We start from the raw sequence: 18857 nt of genomic DNA on the forward strand, positions 1-18857 counted from the left end.
CAACATTTATGCAAAAGCTAAGAGGATTCCAAAAATATACAGATAATGAAAAATGAGTAATGACTACTGATGTTCTGTTAACTGATTTTCTGTGTATTTCAACTGCTGGTAGAAAATAAATATATATCTTTCTTCTTTTTTTTCATTGCTGTTTAGGTCTAACTGTGCAGAAAATATCCGTAAACACATCTTGCATACGGGAAAGCATGAAGGAGTAAAAATGTATAACTGTCCTAGGTGTGACTATGGAACAAATATCCCTGTGGAATTTCGGAACCACTTGAAAGAACTTCACCCAGACATAGAAAATCCTGATCTGGCATATTTGCATGCTGGTAAGGTCCTTCCTCCCTTTTCTAAATGCACGTGATTAAATAATTGTAATAACAAAACAAGAAGTTATTATTTATTGTGAAGAAGAACATGGTTTTAAAATGGGCTTAATCCTCTTCAAGTTTTACAGGGTTAAAGATAATGCATTAAGCAGTGAAATCTATTCTTGTTATACAAACAAATCTTGCAGTTCAATAAACATCAGAAATGCATGCCTTATTTTAAAATCTGAATTTTTAGGGAGAAATATTTTTTAACATTTTTATTAAGTCCCTCTGCCTATGCTAGTCTTTCAAGAACAGAAAAACAAAATTCCATAGAAAATACAGTGGCAAATTAATGCACTGCTTTAAATATGCTTAGATTTCATTACAAAAATGTAGACTGTTCCTCATTAAAAGATAGAACAGCAGAGCTCAACCAACAACTTAGATGTATCTTTTCAGGCTCTCTGTTAGAGAGCACACACATGGAATTCACTGGAGGAATGCAAAAGAAAAACATTGCTTTGGAAACAGGAATTAAAAGAAAAAAGATGGGGTGTTTTCTGTTTAGGAACAAGCTTTTTTGGTTTTTATTTGCTTTTGGGGTTTTTTTTAATAGATTTTGCAGTTCAGAGTGGAAGGCAGAAGACTAATGGAAGCATCAAATTAGGAGAAAAATAAAGAGTTTAATGGTATCAAGTTAGGAAAAATAATACAAAATTAGTGTGGAGCTTGAATGAAATGTGATCTTAATGCAAGAGAGGCAGATAACTTAGACATCACTGAGTGGAAAGACAAGTCAGAGCAGTGGGAAAAAAGAACAGATGGTGATAAGAAAGAGTTAGGGAATCCAGAGGAGGAAGAAGCTATGTGGGCCAAAGTCTCCCTGAGATGCAAATTAATCTTCCATTGAATTACTACTATTAGTACTCCTGTGTCAGATTTGAATCTTGTGTAAGGAATTAATATCATATTTTTGATACCCTTGTATCTGTAAAAAGCAAAACCTGGAGGGTTTTCATGCAGCTTTGTGCTGTATGTACACTGTAGTTATTTTAAAACCTCTCAGTCTTCTCAAAATGACTGCTTGCTTTCCTGACTAGAGGCAGTGTATTATTTGTACCATATATTTCTATTTGCCAAGTATTCCACTTCATTTTGGAACCAATCATCATGTCATGTCAGCATATGGTGGATAATATCTGGATGTGCAAACAAAATGCCAGTTGGCAGAATACCAATTTCAAAATAGGTCAGAAAACTGATCACATTTTACCATAGTTCTCACTAAAGCAAATGAATATTCAACTCAGAGCTTAAATCCAGACACTATTGGATTTTTGCTACAATAATCCCACTTAATATGAAAAAATCAAGTGCTCTCAATAGGCAGATAGATATAACAGAGAGCTGTAACAGTGATAGAATCAGTAACATTCCAAAATTACAAATATTTTATGTACATTTTCCTATTATTAGTTCAAGACTATATCTGAATAAATCAATTGTTCATTGCAGCATGCTGTGGTTAAAACTGTTCAGCTTGCTTGTCTTGGTAACACAGGAAAACAGTCATCAATGTGTTGTATTCTAATGATATTTATTTTCTGTACATTCACTCTTACACTGTAGAAATCCTCCTGCACTAAACAGGGTGCAAGATATATTAGGACTAGCAAAAACAGATTGTCACCTAATTATCATGAGGCTCGCCTAGGACTAGCAACAAAAGTCTTGAAACATTGTTTACATAATTCCATTGCAGAAAGGATGATACTGTATTTTCCTTTCAAAAAGAAACACTATTAAAGAGAAACCTGGGTGATAATTGTGTATTCATACCACAGTTAAATTAAGGGAAGTTTATTTTCTTCTTTTCAATCAATTTCTGACTACTGGACATCTGAGAGTTAAAGGTTTTAGAGAAGATTTTTAGAGGAATGAAGGACAACTCCTGTGCCCTGGCTAACATCCCTTATAAAAATAAGATTTGTTCTGTGTCTGGTTCACAGTTACTGATGACTTATTGGTCATTGGCTGCACCCACGGAGAATCTACAACATGACACAGAACCCCTTAGGATGATAGGAGTATGAAAGTGTCATACAAGATTGATTTTTTTTTTTTAACTTAAACATATTTGTCTGTCTTTTATGTTCTAATATTGCTTTGTAACAGGAAAGCTGGCCTTTTGCTTCTTTGAGCAGATGATAGAATAAGTATCTTCACTGGCAAAGAGACAGACACCAACTCCAGCCACTTTGCAGGACAGGCAGAAATTTCTTCACCACAACTCATCAAGACAGGAGTTGTGGGGTACCTTTAGGATGTGGCTGGGAGTAAAAATCAAGTCTGTTTCTTGTCTGTGAAATTAAGATTTACAGTTGAATTTCTAATTTAAATTTAATGTTCTTTATAATTGTTATAAAGGGAAGAGTGGAAGCTTCAGACAAACCTTAGCCTCAGATCTTGGCAACGGTTTAAGTTCAAGGAATCCCCCTGGCCTGCAAGTTCAATGACTGCAAGTCAGATCTGTTTATAAAATTAATTATTTATTAAACAGACAAGAGATAGCAGATGAAAGATCTTAATCAGAATCACTTACTACACAGTATAAAACTAAAAAGAATTACTAGTAGATTACAGCATAACATAAAAATGCACAATTATCAAGGTACCTATATTAGAGCTAAGAAAAGAAATAGTATTGATTAGGAGTCAAATCTAACTTATCACTGAAATCATGGTAATGTGCACATTCCTTCACTTAATCCCTGGGAAGTGACCACAAAACAGGCATCTCTACTCATGGGAGAAACTTCACACATTTCTAGGGAAAAGTATAGAAAATTTCTGCTTTGTGGAAGTTTGGTGTGGCTCTTACAGTTTTAAAGTGGGTATCTGTCTGTCAAAACTCCAGCTTATCTTTCCAGTTCTCACTGCCATTAGTAAGACGTTTATAGGCAGTTGGGAGATGTTAACCCCATGGTGCCAAAATAACTCATTGTAAGACAGCTTGTCCTGTTTGAGTTATCTGGCTGGTTAACAAACAACAGATAAGCTCTGGTGGGGATGAGATGCCCTGCTATAATAATATAATTCCCTAACATTAGTTTCTAATTAGCTTTCTTTGGCAGCTACTGTACTGCTTTAGAGGGTCACTGGTAGTAAGGAGCTTGAGGAAGCTGCATTTCTAAGAGAGAGGCTGTGGAAGATGGAAGGCAAAAGGAGTTGGCTTTTACATTTGTGAGGATGATACTGTAATTGCAAGGTGATGGCACTTCTGTTCTAAATTGATGTATAGAAATGCCAGCAAACCATGTCTTCAGATTTTCTTTCTTCTTTTTGCTATAGGTTCCCCCTCTCATAGAGGGAGTTATTTAATAATGCAACTATATTCCTAAATCTTAGATATTTTAAAACAGTAGCAGTCTGGATTATAGTTTTGTTTTTAGCTTTCAAAATGTATTACATTGAGCAACAGGCCTTTAATGCACACAAGCCAACAAAGATATATGCACTGCACATAAAATTGTGAATTGAACTTGCTAGGCCACACTTCAAATACTAGTTTATGCATTTAACCTTAATTTTTATATTAATCATCAAAGCTATTTTTTAAAATGTCTGTGTGTTGGTCTGTAGGAACTTGGCGCCTATTTCTTGATATTCTCTGACCCATTTTCTCAAGGTCTGTGTCAAAATTGAAATTTTGTTGGAAAAAAGGCCAGGAATCCAGAGAATGTTATCTATTATCCACAATATTGATTTATTTTCTTTTTAAAACCACATTTAAGATGCTGATAGATCTTATAACTGTTCTAAGAATGGATTTGGGCTTACTAGCAAGCTCAGGAATCCTGCAGGTAATGTTTAAGTGATAGAAATTTGGTTCTAGTGGAAGCTTTTTACGTTCTTGTTGTCCATGTGCAAATCTGAATGTATGTCATTACAAATAGATAATTAAAGCAATAGATGAGCAAATTGTCATATCATGTTGGTGACTGTAATTTTAGTGATTTTTCTAAAATTAGATTATTTGATTTTTTTAAAAAAGAGTTTCTTACTGTGGGCTTGTCTGAATTGTGAGTCTCAAAGCAAACTCAAGAAATATTTTGATTCTTGTGTGCATTGCATTTCCAAAATTCTTGACTGTGTTTTATTGTAACTGATGCTACATTGCAATACTGAGTTGAACTGAATCTGAATACTTTGTCAGGAGAAGGGCCTGTACCTGTGCTAGATCTTGCACGGGATCAGTATTCCAGTTTTCTTTCTTGGTGCTTTGTCTGCTTTGGAGCAGCATCACTTGGTTGTGGTAATTTCAGGTAGAACGAAATGTTCATCATTTAGGAGCTCTTGTCTTACAAACATTGTGATACTATTGTGATGCATTATTTATGTCCAAACAGTGTAATATCTATGCCTGAACATCTCCATGATTCCAATAGCTGCAGAGTTTGTGGCATCTCACAGTGTGCCATAGTAGCCTTCTGTGGATACTGAACTGGTCATAAGCAAAAAGCTCTTCAGAGAGAAGGGAAGCAGTTTGCTCATTATTGGTTTTGTGATAATGTTGAAAGTTATGCAGTGATACTGAAGTGGTTTTTTTCATATCATTAGTTCCATGATGCACTGTAAAAAGTGGAGATGATTTCCAAGAATGAATGCAACCCTAGAAATCAGAGTAACCCAGTTTTTCACTGAGCGAAAAATATAATGGTCCTGCTTTTTGTACAAGTTTTCTCATGTGCAAAATAGGTGTGATGCTTCCATAGTATAACTCACAAAGCTCTTGCTGGAAAATGGCTTCATGACAGTCAACTATGTGATTAGGGAGCTGCTTAAAGCATTGAACGGAAAATTTGGTGATGTTTAATTTAGAATTAGCAGTCATGCCAAATACTTCTTGGAAGTAATTTTTGAAAAAAAGAAATCAGTGAAGCCAGCTCAATTCACTGTACTCTTTGGTAAGGTTTTTTTTGCCTGTGACAATGATACTATGCTTGCAAAGCACTCAAGTTTTCTGGTGTATAGTGAGAGAATCTACCACCCATAACCCCATGAGTAGGAGTGGAGGATCACTTACTCCTATGGATGCTGACAGAGCTAAAAGTGTGAGCTGCTTCCCCACTCTGCACAGACATGTTTTGGGGAATGCTTGGAAGTACAGCTTTGTGTGCCTGTGCCTCTGTGAAAATTATAGGTGCCTCTGGGGTTGGGCATTCACAGAACAAAGATCGTGACGACTGTGTTTTGGCAGTTGGCTGCCTACATGGTGATTGAACGCTTAGTGTTCATGAAAAGTTACATAATTCATGACCAAATGATAGATAGGTACTTGATTATAGTGTATGAGTTGCTTCACAGGGAGAAAATATCAGACATGAGCTACTCTTAGTCTTGCTGAGAAAAGCCTAAGAAAAATCAGTTACTGAAAGCGTAGTCAGACAAATTGAAATGAGAAACAAGGTGCAAACACTTAAATATGAGGTCAATTGAGCTCTGGCAGCAACTAGCAAAAGAAATTATTCTTGTTCTGTTCCTTTGAGCCTTGAGAAGACTGGATGTCTTTCTGGAACAGAGGTTTCAGGAAGGCCCAAGGTTGCTGGGTTCACTGCAAAATGTAAAGGGGCTTTGATATACCAGAAGTCAGACTATTGTCTAATAGTCCTTTCTGTTCTTAAATCTTTAAACAGTGTTAATCCACAGCCTCCAGTTAAGGGCTATGTTTGTGAATCTAAAGTGTTTGTGTGTTGTGATAGCAGTGGAATAGCTGAGGAAACAGGTAAGTCCCCCAAAGTGTTCTTTCTCAGAGAGGCAACACTCACATCATCAGTGCTAAATTCTTACTCCCTTTGACCCTGAAGTGGAAATGCACTCACTTAAACCATTTGGTTTTGGTATGTCAATAAATCCCTGATAAAATATCTTGTAAGATACATTTATTTATTTGTTTAATATGTTTAAAGGATCCATATAAAATTCTGCTCTTTTCCCTGGCAGTGCCCTTATTGTATTATTGTCTGCTCTTTAATATATATTTGAAAAGTATTTTTGCAAACTTTAAGTGCACTTTTCCAAAGGCTTTGCTTTCCACACGTTTCCCTTTCAGTTTCTTTAGCTTTTGAGGAACAGGGCTGTACTAGCAACCTGCAGCATGATTGCATCATCAACAAGGGACAAAATTGTGATCCTATCAGTTGTAAGAGTTGCAATATTCATGAATGAAATTCTTAAAGTTCAAATAGTTAATCCCAAATAAAATTGTGATCTTTATCCCACTTGACAGCTACATTTATCAAATTATTAAGAGAAAAAATTGATTACTAAAAGTTATGGTGTGATCTATTATGTGATTTTATCAAGGTATAACTGTATTACCAAGTGGAAACTGCAGACTTATTCAGAATGTGAATTGGACACACAGAACCTGATAATATAGCAATTATATTAGTATCCTAGTGCTTTGCTACTTCTAAATATTTTTTGCTACTCTTTTCTTTTGCATCATTTGATTCTTTAGTAGAAAATATAGAGTTAAAAAAACAGGAAAAATGAAATAATAAAAACTTGTTTGTTCTTATTCTCTCTGAATTTATCAAACTGCAAAAATATAAAATCAGTAAATGCTTTTTATTGATTAAGCAATGGAAATACAAGTCAGTCAAGTACTTATGCAAACTTGTAATTCATACCTGATGTAAAACCTTCAAAGAATAGATACACAGTTTTGTTTGCAAGAGTATTTAACTTTTTTTTGAATAGTTAATGTTCTTAGTCTTTCTCACTGTTTAAATAAAACACTTTAAATGCTTTAATATGAAATTATATTAAAATTGTCATTGCTAGATATAGGCAAATCAGGTGCAAGCTCTTACAGCAGCAGAATATTGCTTGAGTTTCTAGTCAGATAAAGCATTATTTTTGGTGGCTGTATACTTAAAAAAAAAGAGAAAAGCAGCAGCAGCAGCTCTGCTTCAAACAGGTTTGCTCTTGTCATAGCTATTAGTACCAGTCTTTCAATAGCATGTCATGTTGATTGGCAGACACTCCCTTTCCTCTTTTGTGAAGAATAATAATTTTAGTGTGTGCTTGAAATAAAAACCTAGTATAAATGATTTTCTGTTTGTAAAGGAGAAAGCCAGGTTCTTTTTAACATATGTAGATTATGTTTTATTGTGCTTCAGGAAAGATTAATCTATGTTTTAAAAAAAACAAGTAATTTTTTTTAGAACTGTCTTTTATTAAAAGGCATTGTATACCTAGCAGAGCTTCCATATCCAGTATATTTATCTGGGTGGTCATGACATCAAAGTTGGTTCTTTCCAGGTAGCAAGTGAAGTAGGAAAAAAAAAATTGAGTTCATGAAAGTACTTTGTCTTTTTTTTTCCCCTAGGATATAGCTTTTTCTGCTCCTGTTGAAGAGCATAGGTACTCCTTTCATAGTTCCTTAGTTGCCTTTGCTGTACAATCAGCATATATTCCTGCTGAGTGACATGAAAGGAGGTGTTGAAATATTTTGATGCAAATATTACATCATCTAAGATTCAAAACCCACCACTATTAATATTAGTTACATCCTTTAAGTGAAAGGTATTTTCAGATAAGAATGAAAACCAATCAGACTCACTAAAGAAAAACTGTTCAGAATATATTTTTAAAGGAAGAGGAAAGTACTGTCTAGACCAAAGTCTGGAACACCTCTTAATACCTTTGCTCAGTGGAGGTATAACAGGTGTGCTTTTGTGTGCCATAAGCTTCAGGGCAATTGCTCAGGGTTTTCCATATAGTGTATAGCACCAGAACCATGCAGTCACAATCCTGCTTTCTTTTCAGTGCACTCTGTCCACAGCCCTCGTAGCAGTCATCGTTCCTTTTCTGAAAACGATCCCAGTTTGTGACAGGGCAACAAATTTTTGTGGTGCAAGCTGTTGCTCCTGACCATATGAATCTCTTTGCCCATATCTAAATATTTTATCTGGTTGTTGGTGTGAGCCTCCCTTCCTGTCATTCCGCTCTGTGGCATTCTAGTTTCCAAAGTGGGGAACTATTTGGCTGGCCTGCATGGGGGCTGTGCCATTGTGGATGATAGAGAAACCCTCTTCAGGTCTGCATTTTTGTTGAACCCTTAATGGCCACCTTGTATCTGCCTCCAAAACACCCTTGGACAGGCATCTGCTTTGCAAATTCCGGGCACTGCCCATGCTGGATCCTTGCTGGTGTCCATAAAGACTGGTGCCTCTGCAAGGATGTCAGGTTCACCGATGAAAAGAAGGCAATCTTTCTCCAAGATACTATTTCATTATATTAATAGATAAAATATCCTTCATGAAGAACGAGCCACATTATTGCCTATTTGGAGCTAAAAATAGGCTATCCTAACATAAAACTTTTAAAGCAAGGCTGAAATATTTAAGTGCAGAAGAAGAAGAAAGTCCTTAAGACATGACAGCCATCTAGAAAGGCAAAAATATTTAATTGTTCTAGAAGATATATATGCATAATAGTCTGTGGTAAATGTAAATAATAAAAGGAAATACACATATTGGAATATCACCAAATTAAAATTCATACAAAAGCACCAAAAAAATGGAATATCAGGGTCATCAAGAAAACTTCTCAAACAAACAAAAAGAAAGATAATAATCTTACAGGAGGAATAAAAAATAAAAATGTATAGTGCCTAGGAATAATTCAAGATATTTTTATGTGGAGATTGTCCTATACTCTGAACATTTAAATTGCTTTCCAATTATGCTTTAAGTCTAGCTCTCTTAGCCTGTCATCCAGGGAAGTTATACTGGAATTCTAAGAAATATAAAGGTCTTATTTTTTTGTTTTCATTAAAGTAAATATAAAATAAATAGAAGATGCTACTTGAAGAATGAAATTAAAATTTTGATTTTAAATGTGTGATACATTTTTAATACATATAGTAGATAAAACTTATTTAATAACTTATAGATTTAAACTCAATTGAAAACAATTATATATTCCTAGCCTGTGATAGAAATATTTTTTAAATTTAATTCCAGTGAAAATATAAATAATAAATATCTATAAATAAACCTAAATAATAAATTTCTCAACTGTGCTATCTCCATTATGAACTAATTATTTCATCACTTGCAGAGTTGAACTAACAGTGCTTCAAAGACCTATGGGCACTATTTCAAATAACCATAGCAGGGTGTACTTGCCTACACAATGCCACCACCTCTTGGTGGCTTTCTCTGTGGCTGTGCATTATTTAGGGGACACTTCATGCTTTTTCTTCCTGTGAGATGTTACTAGCATCCCAACAACCTGCACTGAAATTATTTTTGATAAATAGCTTAAATGATTTGTATTTGTAAATCTGCTTGCAAGTCTGTCTGAGTTCTAGATTTTTTATAAGTTACACAAAATTACTTGCTTGTTAGACATAGCTTCATTACTGCACAAATAATGGCAAATAATTTCAGAATGAGGAAAGTGCCAACACTGTCATGGTTTACAGCTATCAACTAAGTGCCACACCCCAATCACTCATTCTCACCAGTGGAGGGATGATGGGAATCAGAAGATTGAATCTCAATCTCAAAATTGAGAAAGCTCCTAGGCTGAGATAAAGGCAGTTAATTACGTAAAGCAACACAAGGAATTAATTCTTCATGGCACGTGGCCTGGCAGGTGTTATCTGCAGAAAAGCTGGGCTCCATGGCATGTAATGGGGGCTTGGGAAGACAGATGCCAATACTCCAAACATCCCCCCCACCTTGCTTCTTTTCCCCTCCATTTTACATGCTGAGAATGATGCCATGTATTATGGAATGTCCCTTTGTTCAGTTGGGTCAGCTGTCCTGGCTGTGTCCCCTCCCAGCTCCTTGTGTACTCCCAGTCTTCTTGCTGGTGGGTTGGGTGGGGAGCAGAAAAGGCCTTGACTTTGTGCAAACGCTGCTCAGGACTAACAAAATCATCCCTATGACATGATTTCCAGCTCAAATCCAACACATACCAGCAACTGTGAAGTTAATTAATTAAAGACTGAGCCAAAGCCAAAACATACGTATGAGGGATTGAAGCACAGTGTTAGTTCTGTGCTTGGTGCTTTACTACTTTGGATCATGAGTGAAGAGAAGAGCCCTCAGCAATAATTGCTCCAATGAATCACAAATCATTGCAATTCCATGCTGATTTTTAAAATTTCTTCTGGACTTTCTTTTTGTTTGCTTTCATTAATCCAATCTGTGCTGCACTGACTTTCCATTTAATTTCCTGACATGGCATCCTGAATCTTGACCTTTCTAAGTAGGATGCCTTGTCTGTCTGATACTCATGTTCTTTTGTACTTCTAATTTATATTTTACTTCCAATAGTTCTTCATAATTTTTTCCATCTTTTCATTTACTAGATCTTTGGTACCTTTCAAATGCTAAATGCTCTCCCATATATCCTTAGTAACCATGCTGGATTTTTCTGTCCTTTTTAATATTTAGGTTTTATTGGATGAATGTAGATTGCACCTTCTCTAACTCTACCTTAAATAATTGCCACTTAAGGGAATTAAGAAGTACAAGGGAAGGAAAATGCTGACCCATAGACTAAGCAGAAGGAAAAAACGTTCCCACTGGGTCCAATTTCCTAAGAAGGACCATCAGGATAGTGACTAGGACCTGAAATTATGGGCTGAATGACCTCTAAAAAATTATCAGTTCAGAGAGGAGCTTGTCTATAACTGTTTGCACTAAAGGAAATGAAGATAGGTAGAAGTCTCACAGAAGAAAGATTGCTTCACTTTCATGGTGAACATATACGAGCATAATATGAAACTATATCTCATATAAATACACTGCATGTTGGCTATCTATAATTCTTGTATCATGTCAAAAAGCCATGGAGACAGATAAAATATCTCTTAACTCCCAGCTGGCCAGTTAGTGGGGAACCCCTTTTTCTCAGTACATCTTCTGAATTTAAGATATTTTATGCATGTCTTGCATTTATTGGAATGAGTATGTGCTCATCAATATCTAACATCAAAGAAATGGTTTGTACTTAAGTAACCACTGCAGATTTAATACAGATGTTTTCATTCTCTGAGTCATTACAATATGATTTTCATATAATTTTCTCTGATAGTAAAAAGAGACCTTAAAGTGAGTGCAATTTTCATATAAATTGCATAGGAACCTGAGCATTAATAAAAGCTCTGGGCTTCAGACAATTCAGATCACTGGTTCAGATTCCACATGTCTGGGTGAAAGTTACTGCTGGTTAAGTGGGTGAAATTCCAGTTCCTTGGCTTTGGAAAGTAGAGGAGGTCCCTGATATCCAAAAGCAGAGTTGCTGTACAGGTTTCTGCAGTATTGTTAAGAGGATTTCTCTGATATTTAAAGGAGATAGTTACTGATTATCACAATGCATGCTTAAATAACATTTCAGAAACTTAGATTATGGTTGGTGGAAGAGGTTTTTATTAGTAGTTGTCCTGTAGTTAAAAGATGGGATTGCTCTGTACATGTTTGGGATTACAGTGTATAATGTACTTAAAAAGAATAATTAAGATAACTACCATTCTACATGCTAAACTATGTTCCTACATCTTTTATGCCTTGCCAATATGATACTTCTTGTTTAGTCTGGGAACTAATAGCAGGTAACAGTTCTCAGAAAGCAGGTTTTAGGAGATTTAAAAGAATTTACCTACTTTGAAGTCATAGTATCTAGAAGAAACATAAAATGAAAGGAGCTATTAATATCAAAGAAAGTCAAAACTGATTATCAAGTTATCTCAAGATACATTGAAAGGTTTTAGGCAAACATTTTTAATGTAACACTGATTTTGGATTTGGCATATGTATCCAAAATTCAGAATTCTATTGGAAGAATCTGAAGTTAGGAGTTATTAAACAACCAATTGTGCACTCTGTAAAATAGTTTTAGTAGGTTTTGGATTGTTTGAGTAACGTAAAATTAAATAGAAAAAGCCATGGTGAAACATTTGCAGTCCTCATGTATAAGTGCATGTCACCACCACAAAGTGCCCGTGGGATAAAGCTGTTTCTAGTCAACTCAAGTTAGCCTCTTCTGGTAAGGATTTATCTACAAATCCTTACTGTTACAATAGTATTCAGTGTTCTCTTAATTGTTGTTTACCCTTTCTTTTGTAGTCCACCTTCTTCTGAGCAAATTCAGCTATTATCAAAATTGTCGGTAAAATTTGCTGAGCTGCTTGTGTTTGCTTCTATCCACTCAAACAAAAATCCTGAAGTGTGAAGTCAGAAGTTTATCAGCATATGAAAGTAATGAAATCTCAGTTATATGTAATTCAGCACAGCCCTATTTGTAGTACAGATCAAGAGGGCTAAGACAGGGGAACAGAAACCTCTGTTCTCTATCGTAGTTCTGGAGTGATTTTGTTGCATGTGCTGTTTCCTGCAAACCTTTGAGCTGTGCAAGTGACCAACTGATTGTATATATTTCTTGTAATGTCTTGAGATACCAGTTTTAAAATTATAAAAAGCAATGATTCTAAAATTAACAAAAAATTAGAGCATTTTTGATAAATAAAGCTATTGTCATATCTGATGACTAGTATGCAACAATTGCAGGAAAGTATTGTCAGATTTGGGATATTGGCCACATACTCAGGGATAGAGGATGAATGATTATAACATGGTATAACCAGCATAAGGCTTCTGAAGATCTTGGAAAAGCAGAGAGAGCAAATGACCCTTTGATGGAGACACTAGACCTCCTGATTCTGAAAGTACTTAGATTTTGCTGCCACCTTGTCACCAAAAATGGGAGAAAAATGATTGACTTTGGGGAGGTGCTTTTATGTAAAGCAACTCAGACTCCAGAATGAAGTGGGTTTCAAAAGGTGGCTGTGCAGGTGCGCAAGTGGCTCCCAACCTGAAGATCATCCACTTTGCCATGTCAGTGCCATCTCTCTGTGGTGATTCTGCTATGCAGAAGTAAGCTATAATGAGATGTCTGTATTGTGACATGAGAGAATTTTGGCATAATATTTTTTTCAAATTATTTTTTAATTTTATCAATTTCTAGACTTCATCTTTTCTTAAATTCACAGCTTTTCTTTTTCTTTCTTTTCTTATGGATGATTTTCAACATAAATGCAGATCCTTTCAATATTAGCATTAACAGATAAACTGAGCTGATTAAAGTTATTTTTAAAGTTTTTTTTTTTTTAATCATTGTAGAATTTGCAATTTGATTGCCCCTGATGCTGATTGGCAGAAGTAGGTCTCTTTCTTCGCTAATCTAGAATTGCAGATGTTATAGAAAGAAACAGCAAATTTAAAGTTGTACTTCAGTTTAAAATATAAAGTTTACATTGATAAAGATTTTAGTGCTTTTGAATTTATTTTTCATTTACATACCAGAGCAATATATTACATTTCCCAAAGCAGTTCCATGTTTCTCCAAATACTGTTGTTGTTACTGCCTTCACTGAGCGTATATATGACTACAATTTGGTAGAACATTAATTCTGTATTTTCAATAGGTTTTACTAATTTATTTTAGTGTTTCAGGTACTGTCTCTTACTTTGAAAAGAAGGTAATTGTTGCCCGTACACCAATGGTCCACCTGCATTGTTAGAAAAATACTTGATAATAGATTTAAAAACTAAATATAAGATAAATTCCAATAGGCTTTGGCTATATAGGATGAATAAAGCCAAATTATAGTCCTTATCTTTCAGGATTTTCTGACTATAAATATACTCATATAGCCATTGTTGTCCAAGAAATTACTACCAGATTCCATGTTTGAAGAAATAATAAAACATGTCATAAGCTTTCAAGATTTGTAGTAGCTTTTAAGAAGTCTTAAGTGTTTTGGATAGGCCATGCTATCTGACTAGCTCATATTTTAATTTAAAAAATTAACATGAATTACACATAAGTAAACATAATTTCTAATGCTGTGGTAAAGAAGTACAGTGTTATATAGAAGAAATTGCAGTGTTTAGAACAGGGAGAAATAGAACCAATCCAAGTTTTCAGTCTACACCCTGCTACAGTATGGATACACATCAAGATGTTTTCCAATAATTAAAGGCCTTAGGCTTCTAAGATACTTAGAAGCATCTAAACAAGGTTATTGTTACAGTTATAGGAGGTGGGAGATAACTTAAATGGTGTCTCTTCACTTTCCAGTAAACTTTTATTTTTTTGCTTGCATTGTTTAGAAATTGAGTTTAAAGTGTATTAGAGCTGTTATGAGTGTCTTTCAGAAAGGCAAGAACTCTGAGCTTCTAAACAATACTGAGATAAAGGATTTTTATTATTTGGTACATTTTTAATTTTATAAGCTGTAATAGATGTCAGTCATGAAATAGAAAACTGATTTAATTTCACTGTTCTGATTAATTTTCCATAAGAAATACTGTATTTATATATTTCACACTTTTTTTAGAAATATTTGTTATAGATTTATGGTTCTGCAGTACTGTGATATGGTTTAATTTTTATTGTATAGAACCAAAATTTCATTGCCAATTTTTGTATTTAAAGGCTTGCTAATCTGCATTGATTTCTTAGTTTGGTTTTGGTTCTGAGCCGAAAAATACAGTACATCACTGACTGTTCTATCACCTGACAGCAACTGATAAAGCATCTGTGCAGAAAGTGTCAGAAAAGGTTAATATTTATTGATTTTATGGCGCTACAACCAATGTAGTTTTGCCATCAAAGATGTATGGCCACCAGCAATGGAATCTGTAAAATCGCAGGTTGGATGCTAGTTTTTATTATAACCTATGCCACTATTCTGGCCTTAAAAAAATGGCAGATATTTAATTTAAGACAAAAGGTTTTGAATGTACAGCTACTATAAACCTGCAACAGGAATTCAGTATTCTAAAATGAAATCCAAGCGCAGTGCTTAAAAGTTTAAGGTGTTGGGGGTCTGTGTGGAGGGGGGGAGAACACAGAACCTTGAATTGCAAATGACAATCACATTTAGCCTTTTCATCCACTTAACTATGTGCTATTGATCTGTAGAAGGTGCCCAAGCAAGTGATAGCTAAAATTATGAGCAATAAAGGGCTTGCTTCTTCAAACAAAAAGTATATAATTAGTAGGAGTGGAGGAGGGGGCAGAGCCTGTGTGTGGTTTTAAAGGCATTTAAACAAGATGGACTGAGTGCAACAGCAGTTTGTAACAGTACACAAGGAGAAATCTGGTTGCCTTGAAGCATAAATCCATGGTCTGGTTGCAGCTTGTGTGTAAAAATTAGGCATGCACTCCAGCCTTTACATTTATCTCTATCAGGGTTTGCCTGACAGAAAGACAATCTGTTGGTTTGCCTACATCAACTAGGGAGACGAAAATCTTGTGAAGCTTTGGTTCTTCTAAATGCGTCCATAGTTTGCATTTTTATTCTATTTTTCATTTAGATGACTCTTGATATCAATCTTTTCATAACTGATAGTTCTATTGATACATCAGGAAGGTTTGCAAGAAGATAGAAGAATACTTACTGAAGTGCTAAAAATTAGTCTACTAAAATGCATACAGACATGCATAGACCTTATAGAAATAGGTTTGTAGGAAATTTTAGCAGGATATGGCCCCAGATTTTTAGAATCCTTGTTTAACTATTTATTACGTAATTATTATTTGCATGGTACAGTTTTGCATGCAGATTTTCTCCCCCACTTTCTTTGAGGTACAGTGTCAGGGACAGCAGTAACAATGGGTTTGTTTTTGAACAAAACTTTATGATAATTCACCAGTGAGAAACTCTTATTCTAAATGACTAGTAGAATAAATTACATGGCATACAGTAAACATGCTTTAGATCGCCTCTTCTCTGTACCACATTTTTCTGTTGAGCTTTATACCACCAGTTTGTCTGGGTTCTTTTTCCCCAGACAGCTTACCCATTTTATTGTGCTCATTTAGAGGAAAGAAAAACTGTTTGTCTCCTTGAAAGGCAAGAAAACAGCGAGTGGAAAACTACCCTTATAGCTAAAATACCATTATAATATATGGCAACTAAAATTCTAAAATTGAAAGAGAAGATACAAAAGAAAATCTTAAATCACTTTTTTAAAACCACTGACAATTTGAAATATTCCCATGAAGATTTCTATTTTTTTTCTTCCCTCCTCGAATGTAGTAAAATGTGATTTTTAGAATGATTGTTAGAATAACTTGTTTAATTTCAATAATTCAAAAAAGATCCATTCCTCTTATAACTCCACCTTTTTTATTTTAATGACTGCATCATTAATCTAACATTTTCCATTTTTATTGGGCTTCATTTTTTCCCCCTTCTGACCTCTTTAAATTATGGCTATGAAATGGCATGCACTCAGCAGTGGCACACACTGGCTGCATTTTTACATCCCTTCTACCCCTTTGGTCTCATGTTTTTAATTTTTGGTAAAGCCGAGTGCCAACAACCTTGTGGCTGCATGGTGTCTGTAAGTGGCTACAGCTCTGGCTGGCAGCTTAGTGACAGAAGGTTTTTCAAACACTTGATTCCTTTTTTTTTTTTACCTTTTTAAATTAAATATCACTGCTATAAAAGGTTATACTTTCAAACACCTTCACCCCCCAATTGGTTATTGCCATACATAATGATTGATATATTGTTAGCTGATTTAAACAAATTATTTTGTGGAATTATTACTTAATTAATAATGTAATTAATTTTTAGTACCCAGCAATACAGAATTGAAGCCATATATTTATTTTGCATTTCTTAACCATAAGACCATATTGCCTTAAAACATCATTCACTGAGTAAATAAAATAAATTTATTATAAGATTTGCCCACACAAATTCAATATAGAACTAAAGGATAAAGAAGAAAAGAGGTATTTTGAGTCCACAACTCACTGAATGATTACATGGGTTTATGTGCCCTCCTTGTGTCTATCTGAAATAGTAAGGAAAATAAGGAGCCCTGAAATTCCTTATAATTCAAATTTTACTTGTACTCAAGTGGTTTTGTAACTGATCTTCAAATACAGGATAAGAATGGTCTGTCAGGTTAGGATTAGGATTCAGATTAGGATTCATCTGTGGTAATGCTGCTCTAAATGTGGACTCTGTGTATGCTACCACTACCACAACAAAAGGTAGTATTTGCTTATATTTCACAAAAAAATGTCAACTTGATCCAGAAATTACTGCACTGTATTTCAGATCTAAGTCAGGGTGTTATTGAAAAACAGTGCTACTAAAATCACCGTATCAATATTTACAAAACCCATAAAGCAGCAAAGCATTTCCTTGAGAATTGGCAGTGGAGCTCTGCTGCGGGCATGGAGATGCACTGGTGCATCTCTGGAATGCTGCTGTGGTAAGAGTTATTTGAGCTGCTGTGGAGAGGGAGATGGACAAAAGTCTTTCCAACACCACACAATCCTGCTCACCACTTAAAAGCCTGAACACTCTGTGTCTTGCAGGCAGAGAAACAGAGAGCCCTGTCTGTGTTGTCCCCATCTGCCCATTCTGGGCATGGGGCTGTTTGGCAAATAATGTGACTGCCCTCACAAATCTGTAGAGGTATGCCCTGGCATTTAATTCTTAGCAATACTTTGTCATTATTTTCTTTAGTTAATCAATTGCATTTATATTTATCTACAGGTTTTTTTTCAAGTGTTTCTTGCTATAATACTTCATGAAATAATTTATTTAGATTTTCTTAAGCTTCCTTACCAAAGCTATAAATTCAATTGCATTGCTTTATTGACTGAAATGTTACAGAGCAGTTAGTTTTTATTGTTTTTGTAGGGTAAAAATGTGTGATTTTATTGTTCATTTTTATATCTCAGATATCATCTTTTATTTGAATTTTGAAATGTATCCTCTTCTGGATAAGATTTATCCACAGTGCTAAGAACACATTTTAAAATGCTCATTATTTAACCTGTAATTCATCTTAAAAGTTAGATTTTGGTTTTGGTAGAGCCAGGAATGTAAGCATCATTTCTCTTGCAGTATCTTTTTCTCAAGAAGCTCTTGTAAGAATTGCAATGCCCATCCCATCTCTTTCTTTTGCTTAAGGAAGGAAAGAGCAGCAATAACTATCAGGAGTATTGTATCAACAGTCTGCCTTATCCCTCTTTCCTTGTTCTTGGGTCAAAATATGGCAGGCAGAAGGGGAAAGGTCCCAGTCCAATGTGGATGTACTTAGTTATATATATAGGCAGTTATTTTTGTTAAATAAACTGTATATTACTTACATAGTAGTTTAAATTTCTCATAATTGCAACTTTAAAATTATTTGTTGATTTTGGAGTAAATACAAAATCACAACTGTTTAAAGCTGTAATTTATGTAACTAATACATAATATACTCAAATACAACTTTTTTTCCTATGTGTTTTACCTGGAAAGATTTAATTGCTTGAAATTCCAAAGTTTCCTATGGATATCTAAGCCCAAAGAAAGATTTTCTGGGGACAGCTTACTCAAGCTTTGTGTTTTTTCAGCAGCAATTTTTGCACATTACTTCAATTTGCTATGTGATATTTAGGAATATTTCCTTCAATTTATATCTAACATTGTTA

At 34.7% G+C, this 18857-nt stretch overlaps 1 protein-coding gene across 1 annotated transcript in view; it reads left to right on the plus strand.

Moving 5' to 3' along the window:
- The window catches only part of ZNF407 (zinc finger protein 407), a 333877-nt gene that overhangs the window by 235190 nt on the left and 79830 nt on the right, over positions 1-18857 (plus strand). The window contains exon 8 of the mRNA XM_021530861.2: positions 157-335. Within this exon, the coding sequence (XP_021386536.2) occupies positions 157-335 (179 nt within the window). The remainder of the gene's footprint in view (positions 1-156; positions 336-18857) is intronic.

Source organism: Lonchura striata, chromosome 1 (genome assembly GCF_046129695.1).
Source record: "Lonchura striata isolate bLonStr1 chromosome 1, bLonStr1.mat, whole genome shotgun sequence".
Lineage (NCBI taxonomy): Eukaryota > Metazoa > Chordata > Aves > Passeriformes > Estrildidae > Lonchura > Lonchura striata.